General features: G+C 44.0%; 1 protein-coding gene across 19 annotated transcripts in view; it reads left to right on the top strand.

Annotated features, from left to right (window-relative positions):
- MLPH (melanophilin) overlaps nt 1–20,780 on the top strand; it is an 81,126-nt gene that overhangs the window by 22,892 nt on the left and 37,454 nt on the right. For 11 of the 19 annotated variants that reach the window (XR_015948504.1, XM_088663371.1, XM_088663291.1 and 8 more), the window contains 7 exons: nt 2,677–2,898; nt 3,340–3,476; nt 7,388–7,426; nt 8,141–8,232; nt 9,152–9,271; nt 10,550–10,751; nt 19,565–19,728. Coding sequence is in view for 18 of the 19 variants with exons in the window: in XM_088663371.1 (XP_088519497.1) it covers nt 2,677–2,898; nt 3,340–3,476; nt 7,388–7,426; nt 8,141–8,232; nt 9,152–9,271; nt 10,550–10,751; nt 19,565–19,728 (976 nt within the window). In the remaining variant the exon portion in view is untranslated. The remainder of the gene's footprint in view (nt 1–2,676; nt 2,899–3,339; nt 3,477–7,387; nt 7,427–8,140; nt 8,233–9,151; nt 9,272–10,549; nt 10,752–19,564; nt 19,729–20,780) is intronic. The other 8 variants (XM_088663689.1, XM_088663802.1, XM_088663603.1 and 5 more) reach the window with 1 other exon arrangement.

Below are 20,780 nucleotides of genomic sequence, written 5' to 3'. Positions count from 1 at the left end.
AAAATAAGCCTCCAGGGGCCCATCCTACTAACCAAACATTGCACTTCTTATTTGTAGCCCCAAAGGCAAACAGAGTGCTGTGTTTATTTCTAGCTGCTCTGAAAGCAAACAGAAACCTATTGCACAGCCTGGCAGAATCCTGTCCTGCTATAATCCAGTACAAAGGCATTCACTTTGATTAGAACCTCACCAGGAGGTGTTTTTAGACACCACACAAGGCTATTCTGCTTGGAGTAGAGTTTCTAGAATGGTTTTGCTTTCACATTGGCTGCATGTGGATGTCATGATAAACAAATCATAGTTTAGTGTGTCACGTACCAGCCTGTGCAAGTCTTGGGCTTGTTGCTGTCTCCACCCCATCCCCTCTTCTAGCATGGCTGTGAGAAGAAGTTCAAAAGCTTTAGTTTCCATTTTAAATTAACTGCAGTTTTAGCTAAGATTAACAACAGGATTCAGAGCTTAACTATGGTTTGTTGAAACAAGCCAGCTTCACAACCCATAGTTTTCAGCAGGGTTGTTCTGTTCCACTCTCAACCTTTCTGATAGTAAAAGCTGTTTGGCAGTGAAACTGTCTCCCTCAGGAAGTGGCGGACTCTCCTTCCTTGGAGGTTTTAAAGCAGAGGTTGGACAGCCACCTGTCATGGATGCTTTAGGTGAGATTCCTGCATTGCAGGGGGTTGGACTAGATGACCCTCAGGGTCACTTTCAACTCTACAGTTCTATGAAACAAACCATAGTTGAGATTTACCACAGGTTAGGCTGACATAGCAAGCCATAGATCAGCGTAGGTCCCAGTTTGGCTTGCAAGGCTGTTTTCTCCAAACCCCAAACTATGCCCACGGCCTACACCTGGTATCATATGTGGTGTCAGATGAGATCCAGTTTCCCATCCCTGCCATAATGAAAAGTGAAAGTGAAAGCTTCCAAACATTGCTACACTAGCAGAGGGGAAGGGAGCGAGAAGGTGCGTCAACCAGAGGCTCCAACAAACTCCTTCGCAGAATTGGGGGAACTCAGGCCCTGCAGGTGAATCCAGCCTCCCTCCCGGGACTCTTTGCCCAGCTCTTGGGATTCCCCCCCCTGAGCCTCCTCATCCCACTCAAGTGCTTTTGCTTATCTTTAAGGTGACCTTGGACTGTGACCATTCCTCTTGTTTGCCCTGCCGTGCAAGTGTCTGTAAACCCCGACTTTTGCATGGTTGGAATGAAGCATACCATGCAAAGAGAAGAGTGCATCCATTGCTCTGCCACTTTTTGGCTCTGGCCATGCCCACTTTTGACTGGCATGTGGCCCCCTGAAGGTCATCCACAAGAGAATGTGGCCCTTGGATGAAGCAAGGCCCCCCACCCCTGTGATTGTACCCTGGTTTATCATGACACCCCAATGCAGCCACTTTCTGCTGCATTGGTAGTTCCCTTGTTGCGAGAAGCCAAGCTACAGGGAACCAGGCAGTGGGTCTTCTCGGTGGTGGCGCCTGCCCTGTGGAATGCCCTCCCAACAGATGTCAAAGAGGAAAACAACTACCAGACATTTAGAAGACATCTGAAGGCAGCCCTGTTCAGGGAGGCTTTTAATGTTTAATGTTTAATAGATTACTGAGTTTTAATAGATTACTGAGTTTTATTTTTCTGTTGGGGAAACCACTATTATTATTATTATTATAAACAAGGCTGCCTTCAGATTGGCTTCTCACAGCGAGGGAACCACCAGAAGGCCCTTGGCACTGGACCTCAGTGTCCAGGCAGAACGACGGGGTGGAGACACTCCTTCAGGTATACTGGTCCGAGGCCGTTTAGGGCTTCAAAGGTCAGCGCCAACACTTTGAATTGTGCTCGGAAACGTACTGGGAGCCTGAGTACTCTACTCTGAATCATACAATTATTACTGCTGTTATTGCAGCCAAAGCAGACATGCAGGACAGATCCCCAAGCCTTCTTCAGAGGACATATGCCTGCTTGTACTTTGAGTACTTTGATAATATACTGTAGAATGTGATGATGTTGCACTATATTTATTTAATGGAAACCCATAATGTTTTTCTGAGTCATGAAGCTGAACAATGGGTGTGGGTTTCGACAGAGTTCCATAATGGTTTGCCACTAATCTGGACTCTCTGTTCCTAAACAATCATCACTAGAGCCAAATATATGAAAGCAGTCAGAGGCAGATTGAGAGGTTTTCTCCATGAGTTTTACCACCCAGATGCTCTCTTAAAGTCCAAGCCTGAAGCAGTGAGAGAGACACATTCCGTGGCCAGAGAGAAACACTACATTGTCCTAGCCTTGATAGGTGCATGTTTGTTACTGGTGAGAATTGGAGGATTGTAGAAGGTAAGAGCCAGGAGATTCCCAGTTTGGATCCCACCGCTTCTGACACAAATTCACTAGTCCTTTACCCATCGGCATGCTGAGGGTTTGGTTGTTAAGAATTACTCAAACAGTATGTGAAATGTTTTGAACCCCTGAAATGTGCTAAGTATTAACTGAATACTGTACAAACATTTGATGGAGCCTGAACAAACCATTTTCTCCTGTTGAGTTCTGAACCAACTTTTAGGGCAGAATCATCTGACGTCTCTTCTGTGCCTTCTGGCTAGATCTTGAAGCCTTTGTTTTTTGCTCAACGTTTACTTCCTGTATTCAGGTGCTAAATACTCCTATTATCATTTTTCCAAAGGAAACTGAAAGGCAAGATTGAGAAAGAAAGCACAAAGCGTGAGCTGCTGTCCAGTCAATCCCACCTCAATGAAACTCATTGCATTCACTGCCTGCAGCCCTTCAAGTTCCTGGTGAACAGCAAACGAAAATGCTTAGACTGCCACTTACACACCTGTAAAAATTGCAGCCGCTACAATAAAAAGGAGGAAGGTTGGGTGTGTGATCCTTGCCATTTATCCAGGTAAGCAGGACAGATTCTTGTTGCCAAGCACCAATCTTTTCTATCTCTCATTCCGCAAACTTGGTTGCTGAATTCCCTGCTTCCCCCAGAATGTTTTATCCCCAGGCTTGTGTTACCTATGCAGGACACTTGTGCCTAGAATAAGGAGCTGGGCCAGCCATGTTCCCCAACAGCCCCTGGACATGAGCAGGGAGCAGTCAACATGTGGATGTAGAGGCCAGGGCTAATCTGACTCCATGGAATGGTCCGACTCCTATCCTTCACATGAGGGCCTGCGCACAGGCAATTGCTCCCTAATCCTAATGGAAATGTTACCTTTTTATATGATTTGTGCTTGTGTGGTGCAGTCAAAACAGCACTAAACTCAACAGGTGTGTTTTAATTGATTGAATTAATTATGTACCTGTGTACATAATCCGTTTTTTCCCTCTTACTGGACAGGATTGTGAAGACTGGATCTGTGGAATGGTATTATGAACATGTGAAATCTCGTTTTAAGCGGTTTGGAAGTGCTAAGGTGATGCGGTTGCTCTACGGAAGGATGACACATGGACAGAAAATGAATCCTGCCTTGCTTGGTATGGGCAGGGGTCTTGGGGGGGGGTCCTCTCAGTATCTTTCTATACAGCACTCTGAAGGTTCCACAGAATACTGGGTACCAAATTAACTGTCACCACAAATCACAATCATTATATCTGAGTAGCCACAGTCTGTTCCCACACATTTGGAGTGAGTGACATGGCTCCAAAGTTAGAGAGTGTGGTTTCTCAGCTGGCTTGAATCCCAGCACCTTTGTTTTTAGAAATTAATCACCAGTGGTGAGCAGTTTGGAAAAAGTGAATTGCAATGAGCTGTTTGCCCTTTCACTTAATGCTAAAATTAGGGGCACTCACTTGGAAGTTAGCTGCAGTTGATTTGAAGTTAATCCAGCAACAATTTTTGAAGGCAGAACCATTGGTTACAGTTCCTAATAGCAACCAATCTAGTGCTTGGGGGTGTCGTTAGCATTAACTGTTGAGAGATTGATGGCAAATCTTCCTGGAGCATCTGAAGGTGGTCTCTGTTGAAGAAAGTCAAATGAGGCTCTTTAGGAGCTATGCAGGTATCAGGTTCCCCACAGGGAACAAGATGCATAAGACTGGCCCAGCTGCCATCTGCGAAAACACAAAAATTGGTGATTACCCAGATCTGATTTAATTTTGCAGGCCAAGTAAAATAAAATGTCCAGATAAGACATTATAGAAACAAAGGCTGGAGATGAAAAAAATAATGGTAGTAACAACAACTACTTCTGCTTCTACTACTATTTCATGCAATTGTTGTCACGTTGTGTACACATTCATCTCTCTGCAGTTTTCAAGGTAACAGTCTTTGCATGTTTTCATAGTGTGTCTAAAAGTCACGATGGGCAGGAACAATCGGACCAAAGAAATGAATGTGCACCATCACCTGCCGGCGAGTGTAGTATAAAATGCCCTCCCATGAAGCTGCGGTTCACCATTTTTGGGGAAATGTAAATGGCGCAGCAACCAATACATGCATGTTTTTCCTAACAGAGCAAATGACAATTCAGGGACTGAATTATTTGGGGCAATGGACCAGACAAAGGGTTAAGACCCACTAATTCCCATTGCTGTGATGCAGGCCCAGATTGCCCCAGCCCTGGATGAAACTGCAATTTGCCAAAATGTAATGAAATGGGAGGTCTGACCAGAGATATTTGCCACCTTGCCTCATTAGGCCCTCAGTTGTGAGGGAGATACTTCAGAACACACTTATTGTGGGCATCAGTCTTTCTTGGGAGACAATGGAAGAAATGCAGACTAAACAGGCCTCTCTAGGCTCATTCACACTTTTGTTTGCCTCTTCCTTTCTGGGAAGGCCCTACCTTTTTAGCACTGTGTGGCTGTGTGTTGTGGAAGACTGCTAATGGTTATTTTCCTTCTGCTTAGAATTCTTTGAACCCAGTCCAATAGATCTGCTCTGCAGCTGGAACATAATGACTTGCTGCTGGCTTTCCTGGGACACATTGACCTCCAGGGTTCCTTCCAGTGAAGCATTCTCTAATATGGCCAAAGCTTTCTGATGGCTGAACATTTGTTTCCGGTTATGAAGCCTTGTTTTGTCTATTTGTCTTGCTATCCTCCTTTTCTATCTGTCAAATATTGATGCAGTAGGCTAACCGATTGTAGCATTATGGGAGCCACTGTGCAATGAAGACCTCACAGTTTGTGTTACCAAAAGCACCACTGGAACCTATATTGTCTGTGTACTTAGGTAGACTCCTTGCTTGTCCAAGAACTCTAAAGCAAATTAGAATAAAATATGGAATATATAATGAACAGCATTATTGAAAGTAATATTTAAAAAACCATTTTGGAAACCTACATACTTAACAATAATGATATGCTTAGGAGAATCTCAGATTTTTTTCCCTCTCATGCTTGTTAATTCCCCCACCCTCTTTAGATCTGTAAAAGTTTAATGTCTGAAACTGAAATCCAAGGCACTCTTAACTTTGGAGCACATCTTAACCCAGTGGGACTTACTTTGGAATACATGCACATTATCAGGCCTGAAAGTGTGCATGTGTGTGCATTTTGTTCCTAGTGCACATACCTGCTGAATTGTACCTGGCCAATAGATGGCAGCCTTGAGCAGCCTTGCAGGTTTGTCATGTGAAGGCAAGCTGCCATTTACAACACACTCCATGAGAAGTGACATTTGGAAACCTCTGGCTCAGTGAGATCATCAAGGAAGAAGGTTTTTTCTATGGGTCTTCCTTGTTTTCAGCATGGGATCTTTGGGAAAATTTGTATCCCTGTTCACTTTTAAAATGACAGCATGCAATGAAAGACCCTTGCTTCCGTTTTATTTATTCTACCTCTCACTTATTAAAAGAACTAACAGGGATGGTCTGGGGTAAACTGAGCCTCCCCCTATTGCTCCCCTTAGCCTTTCTGTATTCCCTCATGCACTCAAGGGATTTATTCTATTTCCTCTTCTTTTATACAAAAGAGACTCTCTTCCAGCACAACCATGGCCAGGTCCCTATTAAAGTTCAGGGCTGTATCTGAGACTATCCCTTGGGTCCACAGTATAGGGAGTTCTGCCTCTAGAAATCCCTTTCTGTAAAAGCTTGCCCCTTCCCTGAGGTAACTTTAGGATACCCTGGGTCGGTCTGCCTGGCTCGCCCTCTTGGTGCACCCCAAAGATACAAACTAACAGTTCCACTCTTGAAGGAAATGTCGTCTTTTTAATGGGTGTCCTCATGAATGAGTTTCATGTACCTTGGCTGGAAAATAACACAGACGATTTTCTGATTGGCACTTTAACACTGGAAATTTTATTTCTCAAGACCGTAATGGTTGCTTTAAGGTGTTCCTGTTGTACAAGCTGAGTTTCAATGGTAATAACCTTGTTACTCATGTACTAGATAACCTAACGACTACCTAACCTAAACCTACTCTCCTAGATCTTCTTTACAACCACCCTCACACTCCCGCTCCCCCAGCACCCTCTCCACTGACCAAAAGGCTGTCCCTTCTCTTTAAACATTCAACCATTCCACTCCCCTCCTGGAATGTCCAGTCAGTCAACACGGAGTCTGAGTTAACCCTTGATGGGTCGGGTTGATAAAGCTATAACAAACAGTGTAAAAACATCACACAGCACATTAGTTTTATACAAAAGCATACCAAAATCATGCCAAGGATGGGGTCATTTACATTCAGCCCTCCTTCATTTGCCTGATGATACCTGGGGTTTTGGATCATTAATAAGCAGAGATCAAGATGGTTAACAGAGCACCCTCTGATTTTGGCATGCTGACAGTGTGACAGCAGAACCCTCTGCGAAGCAAACCAGGGAAATCCACGCTGCTCTGTGGCCCCTTGGTTATGGGTCTGTTGCAAAAGTTAGTTATAACTTATCAGGTGCATTATATTGTACTTCATGGCTTCATACAGGGCTGTTCTCCATGCTGTTTTGGCATGGCCTGCATTTCTAGCCTGATGCTGATGTTCTGGTGCCACAGCATCAACCCATGGCCAGGGGAACAGCATGATGTTGCAGGATGGGGAGATGCCTTTGTTATGTTCCACATTTTGGCACTGTGGCAACCCCAGTTATTATTCCACCACATCTTTGTAAGTGTTTGCTAGGAAAAGCCTAAGGATATATCCTGTATACATATTACATGTGTCAGTGGATGTTGATTTAAGTGGAAACCAGGCACAGGTAACTGTTTCCTAACAGGAATTGCCCCTCAAAGCCAATAGAGCATTTTCTTAGGAACTAACTTGCATGTGACCACAAGCTTGTTGATTTTCAGTCTAATCTGGGGCTCCAGGCTGATAATAGATGCTATTTTTAATTGTCTTTACCAATTGTACATACATTCTCAAAGGGTTAATTATTCAGCCCTACGTCAGACTTACTGCAAAATATATTTTAAAAGTATTTACGTTGCATTTTCCTCTTATTCTAGGTCTTCATGACAGAGTTTATAGCTTGCCAGACATCAACAGTAAGTGGCTTAAAAACAAACGAACAAACCTATACACCCTGCCCCACCAAGAGAGGTCAGGATTGAACCTGGAACCTACTGCATGCAAAACAGATGCTCTGCCACAGAGGTATGGTCTGTCAGGGACAGAGGAAGGGGATTAAATTGGCTTTGGCATCCCCATAACGGGAACAGCAAACATTCAGGCCACAATCTGAGCCACTTACTTGGAAGTGAGCTCCATTGAATTTACCTCTGAGTGAAATGCCTAAGATTGAAACAAATGCTGTGCATTCAAAAAAAAATATAATAGCAATGATCAGAAATGAGGATGAGGTGGTCTTATGCTGAGTCAGACCACTGGTGCCTCCTTCAATATTTCCCAAAATCCCAGAAGCTCTTCCTCATCTTTGGAGGAGAGCCATAGCTCAGCTGTAACTTAGCACATCTGCTTTGCATGCAGACAATCCCAGGTTCAGGGCCAAGCAGCTCCTGCACTAGCAAAGAGGCCTCCTCAAATGTTGAGCTGCTGCCATGGCTGGACCAATGGTCTGACTCTGTATAAGGCAATTTCCTATATTCCTGTGTTTTCCCTGCTAATACCCATTCTAGTGGAGATGGCTGACACATTCTGAAAGTAAAGCATGCATTTTCCTGCTGAGCTACAGCCACTTCCCAAGTGCACCTCGCAGGCCTGATTTGACTGACCTGGGGGCCCATCTCTTTGCTGTCCAGGTGACTGCCGCTTCCACAGCGGGAATGAGGACAGTGAGGAGGGAGAGGCAGAAGATGCTATCGATGGCGGAGAAGCAGAGTGCTTTGCAAGGGTAAGGGCACCTGGGAATGGACTTTCTTCCATGTTAACACTGAGAACTCGTTTATATGTCACGCTGGGCCTTCTTGAATGAAGATCTTACTCCTTTTTCTCTGGGAAACGGCAATCTTACTGCTTTTGATTTCTGATATAAATCTCATTTCCTGTGGAGTCATTTATTGGAGCCCTCATGCCTCAAGCTGGCTTCTGGGTGATGTTCTCTTATTTCTGTGCTCACAGTCTCTAAGAAGAATCTAAATTATACCTCTGCATCCACTGAAAATGTAAGAAAAGGAAACCCACTATTTTGCCCTTCTATAACCATCAGTATGGAGTGTGCAAAAGCTGTTGAAGTATATTAATGAATGACCGACTGTTAGCCAATAAAAGTTTAATGATCTTGAGTCATGGACCTTGACATGAGCCCAGTAGGATAGCCTCACCCATATAAATGATTTATTTTAGCAAGAATTGTTATTTAGGTGAGAAAAAAATTCTCACTGAAATGTTAAATCCTCAGATTCAGATCTTTAACTTCAGCTTTGGCATTTCAGTATATGTATAAGGAAATCAACATTTGAAGAAATTCCAAATTCAGAGTGCTGAATCCTTGATCTGATTGTTTTTGTTTGAACTTATTTCTGCCCTTTTGGGGGGAAGTAAATTTCTTTCAAAGGAGTGTTTGCATGTTTTCTGTATAAATCTATATGGAAGAGCCCTCAGCTGCCCCTGTTCCTTATTGACCTGAAAAGCACCCCATAGGAGAGAACTCTGGCATAGAACTAGGGAACTGCGAGAAAAAACCCCTGCAGACCACTGCGTGGAAAGTAGCAAGATGGTTACTAAGCTTTCCAAGAGACCTGTGAAAATATTTTACTATCAACTGTATTTACAATGGAATCTGGTGTCTTAAACTTTCTGTGCTTTCTAAGATGCGCAAGACCAAGCGCCTGCTGTCTGTCCATCCCTTTGATTTTGAAATGGACTCAGAATATTCTGCTCAATCTCGCCGGCAGTCTGTGCAACTCTCTCCTGGGAATGAAGGTCTTCAGGTATTAAGGTGGCCTGCCTGCCTGCCTGTTCGCTTGCATCATCCTTGGCACCGCAGAATTGCTCCCTTCCCTCATTCCTCTCATTTTCTTGACCTTTGCTAGCCCAGTTTGTCGTATAAGCATGTTTGTCTGCCCTGTGAAATGTATTAGTGAAAGCTACAAGTTGGAAATAGGCTAGAAAGTGAGAGAGCAGATTCAGACGTCAGGAGGCTTCTGTTTGTTGTCACTTTCCAAAGACTTTCTGACAACATCAAGCAGTGAGTCGCACGTGTGACTCAGCCTTCAATGATGGAGCACCACAGATTATCACTTCCATCTCTCTCTCTCTCTCTTTCTCTCTCTCTCTCTCTCTCACACACACACACAAACACACACACAAGATTATAAATTTTTCCCATGGGGAATTATTTGAAACACAATGGCAGTAAAACATCAGGTACAGTATTACATAGAAAGTGTCATACAGTCCTATTCATGCTTTTGGATCTCCTTATGTTAACTCAAGCACAACACTTCAGTGTAGACCATTCACATATTTAACAGCCACCCAACTTTGAGACATGGAGTGGAAAGTTAGTATTTTTCCTCTTGGCAGCTACCAGAGTGACTGTGGCTGCACATTGCAAACCCCTCCTCCTCCTCCTCCTCCTCCTCCTCCTCCTCCTCCTCCTCCTCCTCCTCCTCCTCCTCCTCCTCCTCCTCCGCAAGCCTTCTCATAGTTTCTCACTCACCATTGTGATTTGGGGTAAAGGTAAAGGTAAAGGGGCCCCTGACCATTAGGTCCAGTCGTGACCGACTCTGGGGTTGCGCGCTCATCTCGCATTATTGGCCGAGGGAGCCGGCGTATAGCTTCCAGGTCATGTGGCCAGCATGACAAAGCCGCTTCTGGCAAACCAGAGCAACACATGGAAACGCCGTTTACCTTCCCGCTGTAGCGGTTCCTATTTATCTACTTGCATTTTGACGTGCTTTCGAACTGCTAGGTTGGCAGGACCTGGGACCAAGCAACGGGAGCTCACCCCGTCACAGGGATTCGAACCGCCGACCTTCTGATCAGCAAGCCCTAGGCTCAGTGGTTTAACCACAGCGCCACCTGGGTCCCATGTGATTTGGGGTGTGTGCATGCAAAAAAAAAGATCATTTTGATCAGGGATGGTATCAATTCATCACATATATAACTGAGGAAGTGACCCTCCTCCAGACGCTTACCTGTCAATGTGGAGAATGAGAGATCAAACTGCATCCTGGTTGAGGCTGATGGGCACTGTTTCTTCTTAGAGCTTTGCAGGATTTCCCGGTGCCAAGGAAGACCCCTCCCAGAGGGAATCCATGATTGCCGAAGCCGACCTGGCAGCCACGTTCCACCACCTCCTGCAGGAGCAGGGGCAGCACCTGCCGGCCCCTGAACAGGAGTTCAGCACCGAAGTTCGGCTGACCGTGAACTCGCAGTCTAAAAACCTCGAGAGAATTCCCAAGGCTGGTAGGTTCTCCTGTAGCCAAACACCTGAGGAAATGCCTTCTCAGCAGTGTTTCTTTTAAGAAGAACTAAAATATTAAAGGTGCAGCCCTTTGTAGGTTTATGTCTTTTAGTGTGAATCAAATTTACATGCAAAAATCACGTATGTCAGAGGATAGAGAGGATGACCAGGCATCTCATCTCTAGGAAATGGTTGCAGAGCAACACAGATCTTTCTTGCCAAATCCTTCCTGCCAAAGTGGAACAAATAACACATTAATACGCTATTAAAAATGAGCCCTGTGCAATGGACTATGCAAACTGCTTTTGAATTTTCAGATCATTGCTGTAAAGGTAAAGGTAAAGGTAAAGGGACCCCTGACCATTAGGTCCAGCCGTGGACTACTCTGGGGTTGCGGTGCTCATCTCACTTTATTGGCCAAGGGAGCCGGCGTACATCTTCTGGGTCATGTGGCCAGCATGACTAAGCCGCTTCTGGCGAACCAGAGCAGCGCACGGAAACGCCGTTTACCTTCCCGCCAGAGCAGTCCCTTTTTATCTACTTGCACTTTGACATGCTTTCGAACTGCTAGGTTGGCAGGAGCAGGGACTGAGCAATGGGAGCTCACCCCATCGCGGGGATTCAAACCACCAACCTTTTGATTGGCAAGCCCAAGAGGCTCAGTGGTTTAACCCACAGCGCCACCCGCGTCATTGCTGTAGTTATCATTTATTCTCATTTACATAAATACATTTGACTGGAAGACCAGGAAGAACGTAGTTCTGCAAGAGTCAAACATTATTTCTGTAACAGTGCATAGCAACAGCAAACCCTCAGTGCCACCCTGCCAAAATGGTGGAAAAAACAAAAGAACCCCCGCCCTGCCAATATTATATATAATCAATATATTAAAATAAAAAGGAAAGACATTACACTAAAGCCTCTTTCTGAAGGCACTTCAGATATTACTTGAAATTATCAACTAGAGTGAGAGAAACAAAATTGTATTATTTGTGTGTTTACACTGGGGAGGGGGTCTTTGTTTTTGATTTTAAAAAATTAAAATATTCTGTTAAAAATATTGAAATGGTTATACTGTTACTGTGAGCCATTCCTCCACTGTGCTAGTAGCCACTGAGCTTGCTGAAGAAGAGGGAGTGTTAGGGCCACAAGGCCTGTGATAAGTTGGTTGCCCCCAGGATAAAGGACAAGTCACACATCCCAGACCAAAACTGCCCCTGTGCTGTCCGTACTTCAGACTGTGGGGAACTGAATGATGAAATATTCCTTTCATGAAAAGAAATCCCTAAACTGATATGACAAGAGCAGCTTCCTTTCGGGTAGCGTGCATCATGTTTCCTATGCACAGGAGCTGTTTAATTCGCATCATTCCTCCTAATAGCAAAAGTGGCTGGTTAAGGGCCTAGTTACAGGTAGGTAGCCGTGTTGGTCTGAGTCGAAGCAAAATAAAAAAATTCCTTCAGTAGCACCTTAAAGACCAACTAAGTTTATATTTTGGTATGAGCTTTCGTGTGCATGCACACTTCTTCAGATACACTAGAAACAGAAGTGTCAGACCCTATATATATACAGAGGGTGGTGGGGGTGGGTGGGAATGGGAGATGGGCTGATGGGAGTGGTAAACCTGTAGATGGGTGTTAATGGCTGCTGATGGCTGCAATTAGTCCTGGGCTGAGGTGCTAAAGAAAGCTTGATCATGCATAATGAGATAAGAATCCGATATCTCTATTCATCCCAGGTGCTTCCATGGTTTTAAGCTTGGTAATGATTTCCAATTCAGCAACTTCCCTTTCCAGTCTGTTCCCATTCCCACCCACCCCCACCACCCTCTGTATATATATAGGGTCTGACACTTCTGTTTCTAGTGTATCTGAAGAAGTGTGCATGCACACGAAAGCTCATACCAAAATATAAACTTAGTTGGTCTTTAAGGTGCTACTGAAGGAATTTTTTTATTTTGGTTAAGGGCCTGTCAGTCTGCAAGTGAAATGAGACCTCCCAAAAATAAGGGTGTGTCACCCAAACACTTGGGGAGCATTTCTCTCCCTAAATTAAAATGTTAATAATAAATTTAAAATAATCTAACAAGGATCTATGAGTTTCCTGGCATGTATGTAATGTTGAGTAGTATTTTGTTTTGCAGAGGAGAGAGGAAGCGATGACAGGAGGAGTGATTGTTGTTGTTTAATCATTAGTCGTGCCCGACTCTTTGTGACCCCATGGACCAGAGCACGCCAGGCGCTCCTGTCTTCCACTGCCTCCCGCAGTTTGGTCAGACTCATGTTGGTGGCTTCGAGAACACTGTCCAACCATCTCGTCCTCTGTCGTCCCCTTCTCCTAGTGACTCCCTTTCCAGGGAGTCTTCTCTTCTCATGAGGTGGCCAAAGTATTGGAGCCTCAGCTTCAGGATCTGTCCTTCCAGTGAGCACTCAGGGCTGATTTCCTTAAGAATGGATAGGTTTGATCTTCTTGCAGTCCATGGGACCCTCAAGAGTCTCCTCCAACACCATAATTCAAAAGCATCAATTCTTTGGCAATCAGCCTTCTTTATGGTCCAGCTCTCACTTCCATACATCACTACTGGGAAAACCATAGCTTGAACTATACGGACCTTTGTAGGCAAGGTGATGTCTCTGCTTTTTAAGATGCTGTCTAGGTTTGTCATTGCTTTTCTCCCAAGAAGCAGGTGTCTTTTAATTTCGTAACTACTCTCACCATCTGCAGTGATCATGGAACCCAAGAAAGTAAAATCTCTCACTGCCTCCATTTCTTTCCCTTCTATTTGCCAGGAGGTGATGGGACCAGTGGCCATGATCATAGTTTTTTGATGTTGAGCTTCAGACCATATTTTGCGCTCTCCTCTTTCACCCTCATTAAAAGGTTCTTTAGTTCCTCCTCACTTTCTGCCATCAAGGTTGTGTCATCAGCATATCTGAGGTTGTTGATATTTCTTCCGGCAATCTTAATTCCGGTTTGGGATTCATCCAGTCCAGCCTTTCGCATGATGAATTCTGCATATAAGTTAAATAAGCAGGGAGACAATATACAACCTTGTCGTACTCCTTTCCCAATTTTGAAGCACTCAGTTGTTCCATATCCAGTTCTAACTGTAGCTTCTTGTCCCACATAGAGATTTCTCAGGAGACAGATGAGGTGATCAGGCACTCCCATTTCTTTAAGAACTTGCCATAGTTTGCTGTGGTCGACACAGTCAAAGGCTTTTGCATAGTCAATGAAGCAGAAGTAGATGTTTTTCTGGAACTCTCTAGCTTTCTCCATAATCCAGCGCATGTTTGCTATTTGGTCTCTGGTTCCTCTGCCCCTTCGAAATCCAGCTTGCACTTCTGGGAGTTCTCGGTCCACATACTGCCTAAGCCTGCCTTGTAGAATTTTAAGCATAACCTTGCTAGCATGTGAAATGAGCACAATTGTGCGGTAGTTGGGGCATTCTTTGGCACTGCCCTTCTTTGGGATTGGGATGTAGACTGATCTTCTCCAATCCTCTGGCCACTGCTGAGTTTTCCAAACTTGCTGGCATATTGAGTGTAGCACCTTAACGGCATCATCTTTTAAAATTTTAAATCGTTCAGCTGGAATATCATCACTTCCACCTGCCTTGTTAATTAGCAGTGCTTTCTAAGGCCCATTTGACTTCACGCTCCAGGATGTCTGGCTCAAGGTCAGCAACCACACTACCTGGGATGTACAAGACCTCCATATCTTTCTGGTATAATTCCTCTGTGTATTCTTGCCACCTCTTCTTGATGTCTTCTGCTTCTGTTAGGTCCTTTTCACTTTTTTCCTTTATTATGGTAATCTTTGTACGAAATGTTCCTTTCATATCTCCAGTTTTCTTGAACAGATCTCTGGTTTTTCCCATTCTGTTGTTTTCCTCTATTTCTTTGCATTGCTCGTTTAAGAAGGCTCTCTTTTCTCTCCTTGCTATTTTTTGGAAGTCTGCATTCAATTTCCTGTATCTTTCACTATCTCCCTCACATTTTGCTTGCCTTCTCTCCCCCACTATTTTATAAGGCCTCATTGGACAGCCACTTTGCTTTCTTGCATTTCCCTTTCATTGAGATGGTTTTCATTGCTGCCTCCTGTATAATATGAGCCTCCATCCATAGTTCTTCAGGCACTCTGTCCACCAAATCTAAATCCTTAAACCTGTTCCTCACTTCCACTGTGTATTCATAAGGGATTTTTGATTTAGATTGTATCTTACTGCCCCAGTGGTTTTTCCTACTTTCTTCAGTTTAAGCTGGAATTTTGCTATAAGAAGCTGATGATCTGAGCCACAGTCAGCTCCAGGTCTTGTTTCTGCTGACTGTATATCACAGAGTGATACTTGGAGTATAAATTGTAGGGGAATTGGTAAACCCCTGATAGTTTATACACTAAGTATCCTGAAGGGGGATTAGGATTGTGGGGATGGTAGCTGTGAGGTGAAAGAACTCCAGTCCCTGCATTTCCCTCTCCCACTCTCTGCAACTCCCCCTCCCCGGCTGAAATGGTGATTGCTAGCAAACCAGCTCCAAGCCTGACCCCAAGCCCAGTTGGAAGAGACCCCAAGTCCCCCCCCCGAAATTCCCCTCTCCCTCTCCCTCATAACCCTGGTTCAAGGCTGCCTAGAACTTTGAGGCTGCCACATCAGCAATCGTTGCAGGTCTATAAACTGTACACACACCCACACCCTCATGTGGCAGTGCATGGAATTCAATCTTCCAGTCATAAATGGTACAGACAAGACAAGTTGGCCCATACAATAAGCTCTTGATCTGGCATGCATTTCTAGAAGGGCAGTTGGAATGAAGTCATTGCACAGACACTCCAATAGCATAAGCCCAAGCCATCGCTAACTGCCTACAGTTCTGGCAGATGGAAGACCTTCTTTCTTGGCACTTAAGATATCTTTATTGTCATTGTCCCCTTGCGGGAACAACGAAATTACTCGGTTGCTACATCCACTCAGATAAAGCATTCCGCATAATCCAAAATTACAAAACCTAATTAAAAACAGTAAATATAATACAAATAACAAGTAAAATAAGATGACTTCAAAGTCCAGGCTTTCCATTTAAGGCCAAAATCGCTCTAGAGAAGAAACTGTTCCTGAGACGGCTTGTTCTTGCCTGCATAGTTCTATATCTCCGTCCCGATGGCAGGAGCTCAAAGAAATGGTGACCAGGGTGCGTTGGATCTCTTGATATGTCTAGTGCTTTTCTATGGCACGTGGTGGTGTAGCTTTTCTATGGCACGTGGTGGTGGAGAGTGAGCAGCCAATAATGCTCTCTGCTGTTTTAATAATTCTACACAGCCCTGCTCTGTCCTGAGAAGTACAGCTTCCGTACCACACACATAAACCGTACGTGAGCACGCTCTGTATGGCACAGTGATAGAAGGCAAGCAGCAGCTTTTGTGGAAGATGGTTTTTCCTTAAAATTCTCAAAAAATACAGTCTCTGCTGTGCCTTCTTCACAAGCCCCCTTGTGTTAACACTCCAGGACAGATCCTCCTGTAACTCAATGCCTAGAAATCTAAACGTTGTTACCCTCTCCACACAAATTCCGTCAATCAAAAGTGGCTGGACCTCGTTCTTCTGTCTCCTAAAGTCCACCACAAGCTCCTTTGTTTTCTTTGTATTTATGAGCAAGTTACAGTATTAACTCTGCATAAGGGGATGGCACTTTGATTTACACCTTTTGGCAAGCCGCAGAACGCCCTGCAGTAGGACGAAGATAGTTCTTTTTCCTCGTCTCACATTGCCCATCATAGGTTTGCATTTTAAGTGAACTTATTGTCAAATTGTCTATGGAAATGGATCCCAGTCCAGTTCCTCTCAGAAGGTTTTGTTGTGCCACAGGGTTCAGTGCTTTACAGTTACTATAAATATCTGGAAAATGTGATTATCGTAAACTAAATTATCCCTAATGTGGTTTCTCTTAACAAGGTAACAAAACAGGAAAGTGCATGGTGCAAAGATTAGACACCTGCAGCCTCTCAAATGCTGCTCAGCGTGTTCCTCATTTGTTGGTTAGGTAATGCTGCTCAGAGTTTAAAGCCCGGCAACAAACCAGGGCTGAGCTACTGTTGAAAATACAGGGTCAAAACTCCAGAATTGGTGACAAGAGCCTTCCCCTTGTAGTTACAGAGGAAATAATAATAATAATAATAATAATAATAATAATAATAATAATAATAATAAATTAATTTATACCCCACCCATCTGGCTGGGTTTCCCCAGCCACTCTGGGCGGCTTCCAACAGAAAAATAAAATACAGTAATCTATTAAACATTAAAAGCCTCCCTAAACAGGGCTGCCTTCAGATGTCTTCTATATTTTTTAATAAACATTTTTATTAGATTTTCCAATTTAAACATCTAATCCATTTTCAAATTATACAAATTATACAAATATCAATTAAACAATTAATCCAAATCTTCTGCCAAATTATACAAATTTAAATGTGACTTCCCATGCTTCAGACTCAGAAAGCCTAGTTCTCTTATATTCAGTGCTTTCTAATTAATCAAGTCCAGATCTTATCCAATAGTCTATTAAAATCCTTCCATCTTCTTTCAAGCCCCTGAGTTTTTTCGAATAGGCGAGTTTGACCAAACCATATATGTATCTGTGTGAAATTATGCCTGTGATTCCTCTATAAATTAACACTGTCTCTTCGCACGCTGGTCTCTTGCCAAGTCCGTCCAAAAACCCAAAGATCTTTCTCACAGCCGGCAGCAGCCAGCAACAGCCAGCCGCAGCCATCTTAGAGCAGTCCCCATAAATCAAATCTTTCCTGCCTTCAGATGTCTTCTAAAAATCTGGTAGCTGTTTTTCTCTTTGACATCCGATGGGAGGGCGTTCCACAGGGTGGGAGCCACTACCAAGAAGGCCCTCTGGCTGGTTCCTTGCAACTTGGCTTCTTGCAACAAGGGAACTGCCAGAAAGCCCTCGGTGCTGGACCTCAGTGTCTGGGGGTGGAGACTCTCCTTCAGGTATACTGGACCGAGGCCACTTTAAAGGTCAGGACCTTTGAATTGTGCTTGGAAACGTACTGGGAGCCAATGTAGATATTTCAAGACCGGTGTTATGTGGTCTCGGCGGCCACTCCCAGTCACCAGTCTAGCTGCCGCATTCTGGATTAGTTGTGGTTTCTTGGTCACCTTCAAAGCTAGCCCCACGTAGAGCGCATTGCAGTAGTCCAAGCGAGAGATAACTAGAGCATGCACCACTCTGGCGAGACAGTCTGCAGGCAGGTAGGGTCAGCCTGTGTACCAGATGGAGCTGATAGACAGATGCCCTGGACACAGAATTGACCTGCGTCTCCATGGACAGCTGTGAGTCCAAAATGACTCCCAGGCTGCACACCTGGGCCTTCAGGGGCACAGTTACCCCATTCAGAACCAGGGAATCCTCCACACCTGCCCGCCTCCTGTCCCCCACAAAAAGTACTTCTGTCTTGTCGGGATTCAACCTCAATCTGTTAGCCGCCATCCATCCTCCAACTGCCTCCAGGCACTCAAACAGGACCTTCACTGCCTTCACTGGTTCTGATTTGAAAGAGGTAGAGCTGGGTATCATCTGCATACTGCTGAACACCCAGCCCAAACCCCCTGATGATCTCTCCCAGCGGCTGCATATAGATGTTAAAAAGCATGGGGGGGGGAGGACAGAACCCTGAGGGACCCCACAAGTGAGAGGCCAGGGGTCTGAACACTCATCCCCCACCACCACTTTCTGAACACGGCCCAGGAGGAAGGAGCGGAACCACTGTATGACAGTGCCCCCAGCTCCCAACCCCTCTAGACAGTCCAGAAGGATGTTATGGTTGATGGTGTCTAAGCAAACTTGAGAAGGGTCCCCTAGAGCGTGATGTGTTTGGAGAGTTTTGCATAGGCGGCTAGCCACTGAAGGCAGCAGGAGTTTCTGTGAGCCTGGTCTCCTGCCTCTTAACATAGGGCGTTGGGGAGCAATAAATGGAGAGCAGTCATTGTCCATTGTTTGCAGCGTAGCGGGGTTTACCTCTTTCTAAGCATCGTTTCCCCAATAAACATTACCCTCCCTCCCAATCCCCAAAGTGGCTTTTTGCTCCATGAGAGAAAACTTTGGGGTACATGTAACTTTCTCTTAATAGGTCAAATTGCCACAAAAAGTGGGAAAGCACAGGGACGAGGTTAAGCCTCCCCTCACTCTTGCAAACATTTAAAGAAGTAGGTACGGTAATACATCGCGGCTGTCCCTGCCCCCAGAATGTGCACCACGCCCATGAGGGCGGAGCGCTCTGCCCCCGGAATGCGTGCCAGCCCCGCCCCCGCCTGCTCTCCGCCCCAGGTGCTGGAGCAGGAAGCTCCGTCTCTGTGCCCCTGAAATAATGGCCACACTTTTCACATATTTTGATTTTTCTGGGTTGAAAACTGGTAAGGAACAAGCACCTGGCTATAGAAATATTCTATTCCCTGCAATTAATTTGCTTCCAGCTTTTGATTTGTTTAAGGAAGTTTTTAATGTTTGATGTTTTATTGTGCATTTAATTCTGTTGGGAGCCGCCCAGAGTGGCTGGGAAAACCCAGCCAGATGAACGAGGTATAAATAATACATTATTATTATTATTATTATTATTATTATTATTATTATTATTATCCCCTGTTTTTGTAAACATATCTGTAAACATATCTGAGGCCAAAGTGAATAAATTGAAACTTCTTCCAGGAAGTTTCAGAAATTAGTAATCTTGCTCAGATTGCCCTGAAACACAAGAATTGAGTTTTGAGTCTATTGCTCTGAATCCCAGCCTTGTTCTGTTCCCAAAGGCCGTCCCTGGAATGAGCAGCATCCATCGCAGTACTCAGCTGATCTGGACACTTCCGAGGAAGACATGGAGGGAGCGCAGAAGACCCTCGTCTATCAGCCCCACCACACAAAACGCAGGAGCCGAGCCTCATCCCAGGAAAACATAAATCCATCTGGAAATCAGGTAAATAAGGAATTGGATACCTTCCTTCAAAGCGTCTGCCACTGAAGTAAGGCAAGAGATGGGGTTTAGGGGTGACTCTTGGCTCAGAGTAAGAATCTGTGTCCAGGAGCAAACTAGAGACTAAGGTTGACTGACACAGAGAGAACACAAGATTGCAAGAGTCAAATGCCTGCCCAACAAATGTTTTTATGTTTTTCCTCTTCAAGGTTTCAGAGAAAGCAGGCTTCAAAACAAGAAAACTTACTTCCCTTCCTCTTTGATGAGTCTAAAAAAGGTTTTCACAGAGCATCTTATCCATGTTAAAACATTCATAAATGGACGTGAAGTTATAGGCTGTAGAGCTATCCCATTCACCCACTGTTAGTCTTGTTGCATTTTATGTTCATTAATTGTTTGAATTTTAGTTCCAAGGCATGTGTTTTAAATGCATAGGATTCAATTGATTTCTTTTGGAGCACAAAACAGAACAACCCCTGTTGATGAGTTGTAAACTGCTTGAAATCTTACCTGCAGGATCAATGCTGCTTTATCTGTCTCTGAAAAGCTGCAAGTAGAAATGTAGCACCACTTTTAATGAAACCACAGGAGGTTACGCACCTTGGTTCTGATTTTCACCCAAACTGGAGATGAGAAGTGGAATTTAGAGAAAGCATTCGTGATCAAACTGATCTCTCTCTCTTTTTAATAATATATTTTTTGAATTTTTTCAACAAACAACATAAAAACCAAACCAAAAAGACAATACATACATACACAACATAACAAAATATCCACAATACAACAAAAACAAAAATTATTTCCAACCAATCTTATATCTCATGTCTCTGTCGACCTCTTCCATTCCCTTCCAACTACGTTTCTAAATATCACTTCCTTAATACTTTCCAAATCTTGATTACAATCTTTTCAATAATTATTTAAACCTATTACCACTCTTAACTCCTTATCTATACAATAAATATTTTATACTTATCTTAAAATATAAATCAATTCTAATTAAATTTTGAAAATTCAATACCATAATAATACTTATCTAAATCTTAATCCACAAT

This window comes from Zootoca vivipara, chromosome 1 (genome assembly GCF_965207765.1).
Source record: "Zootoca vivipara chromosome 1, rZooViv2.hap1.1, whole genome shotgun sequence".
NCBI classification, from domain to species: Eukaryota; Metazoa; Chordata; class Lepidosauria; order Squamata; family Lacertidae; genus Zootoca; species Zootoca vivipara.
Note: the sequence above shows the minus strand (reverse complement) of the source record. Positions and strands in the feature narration are given on the sequence as shown.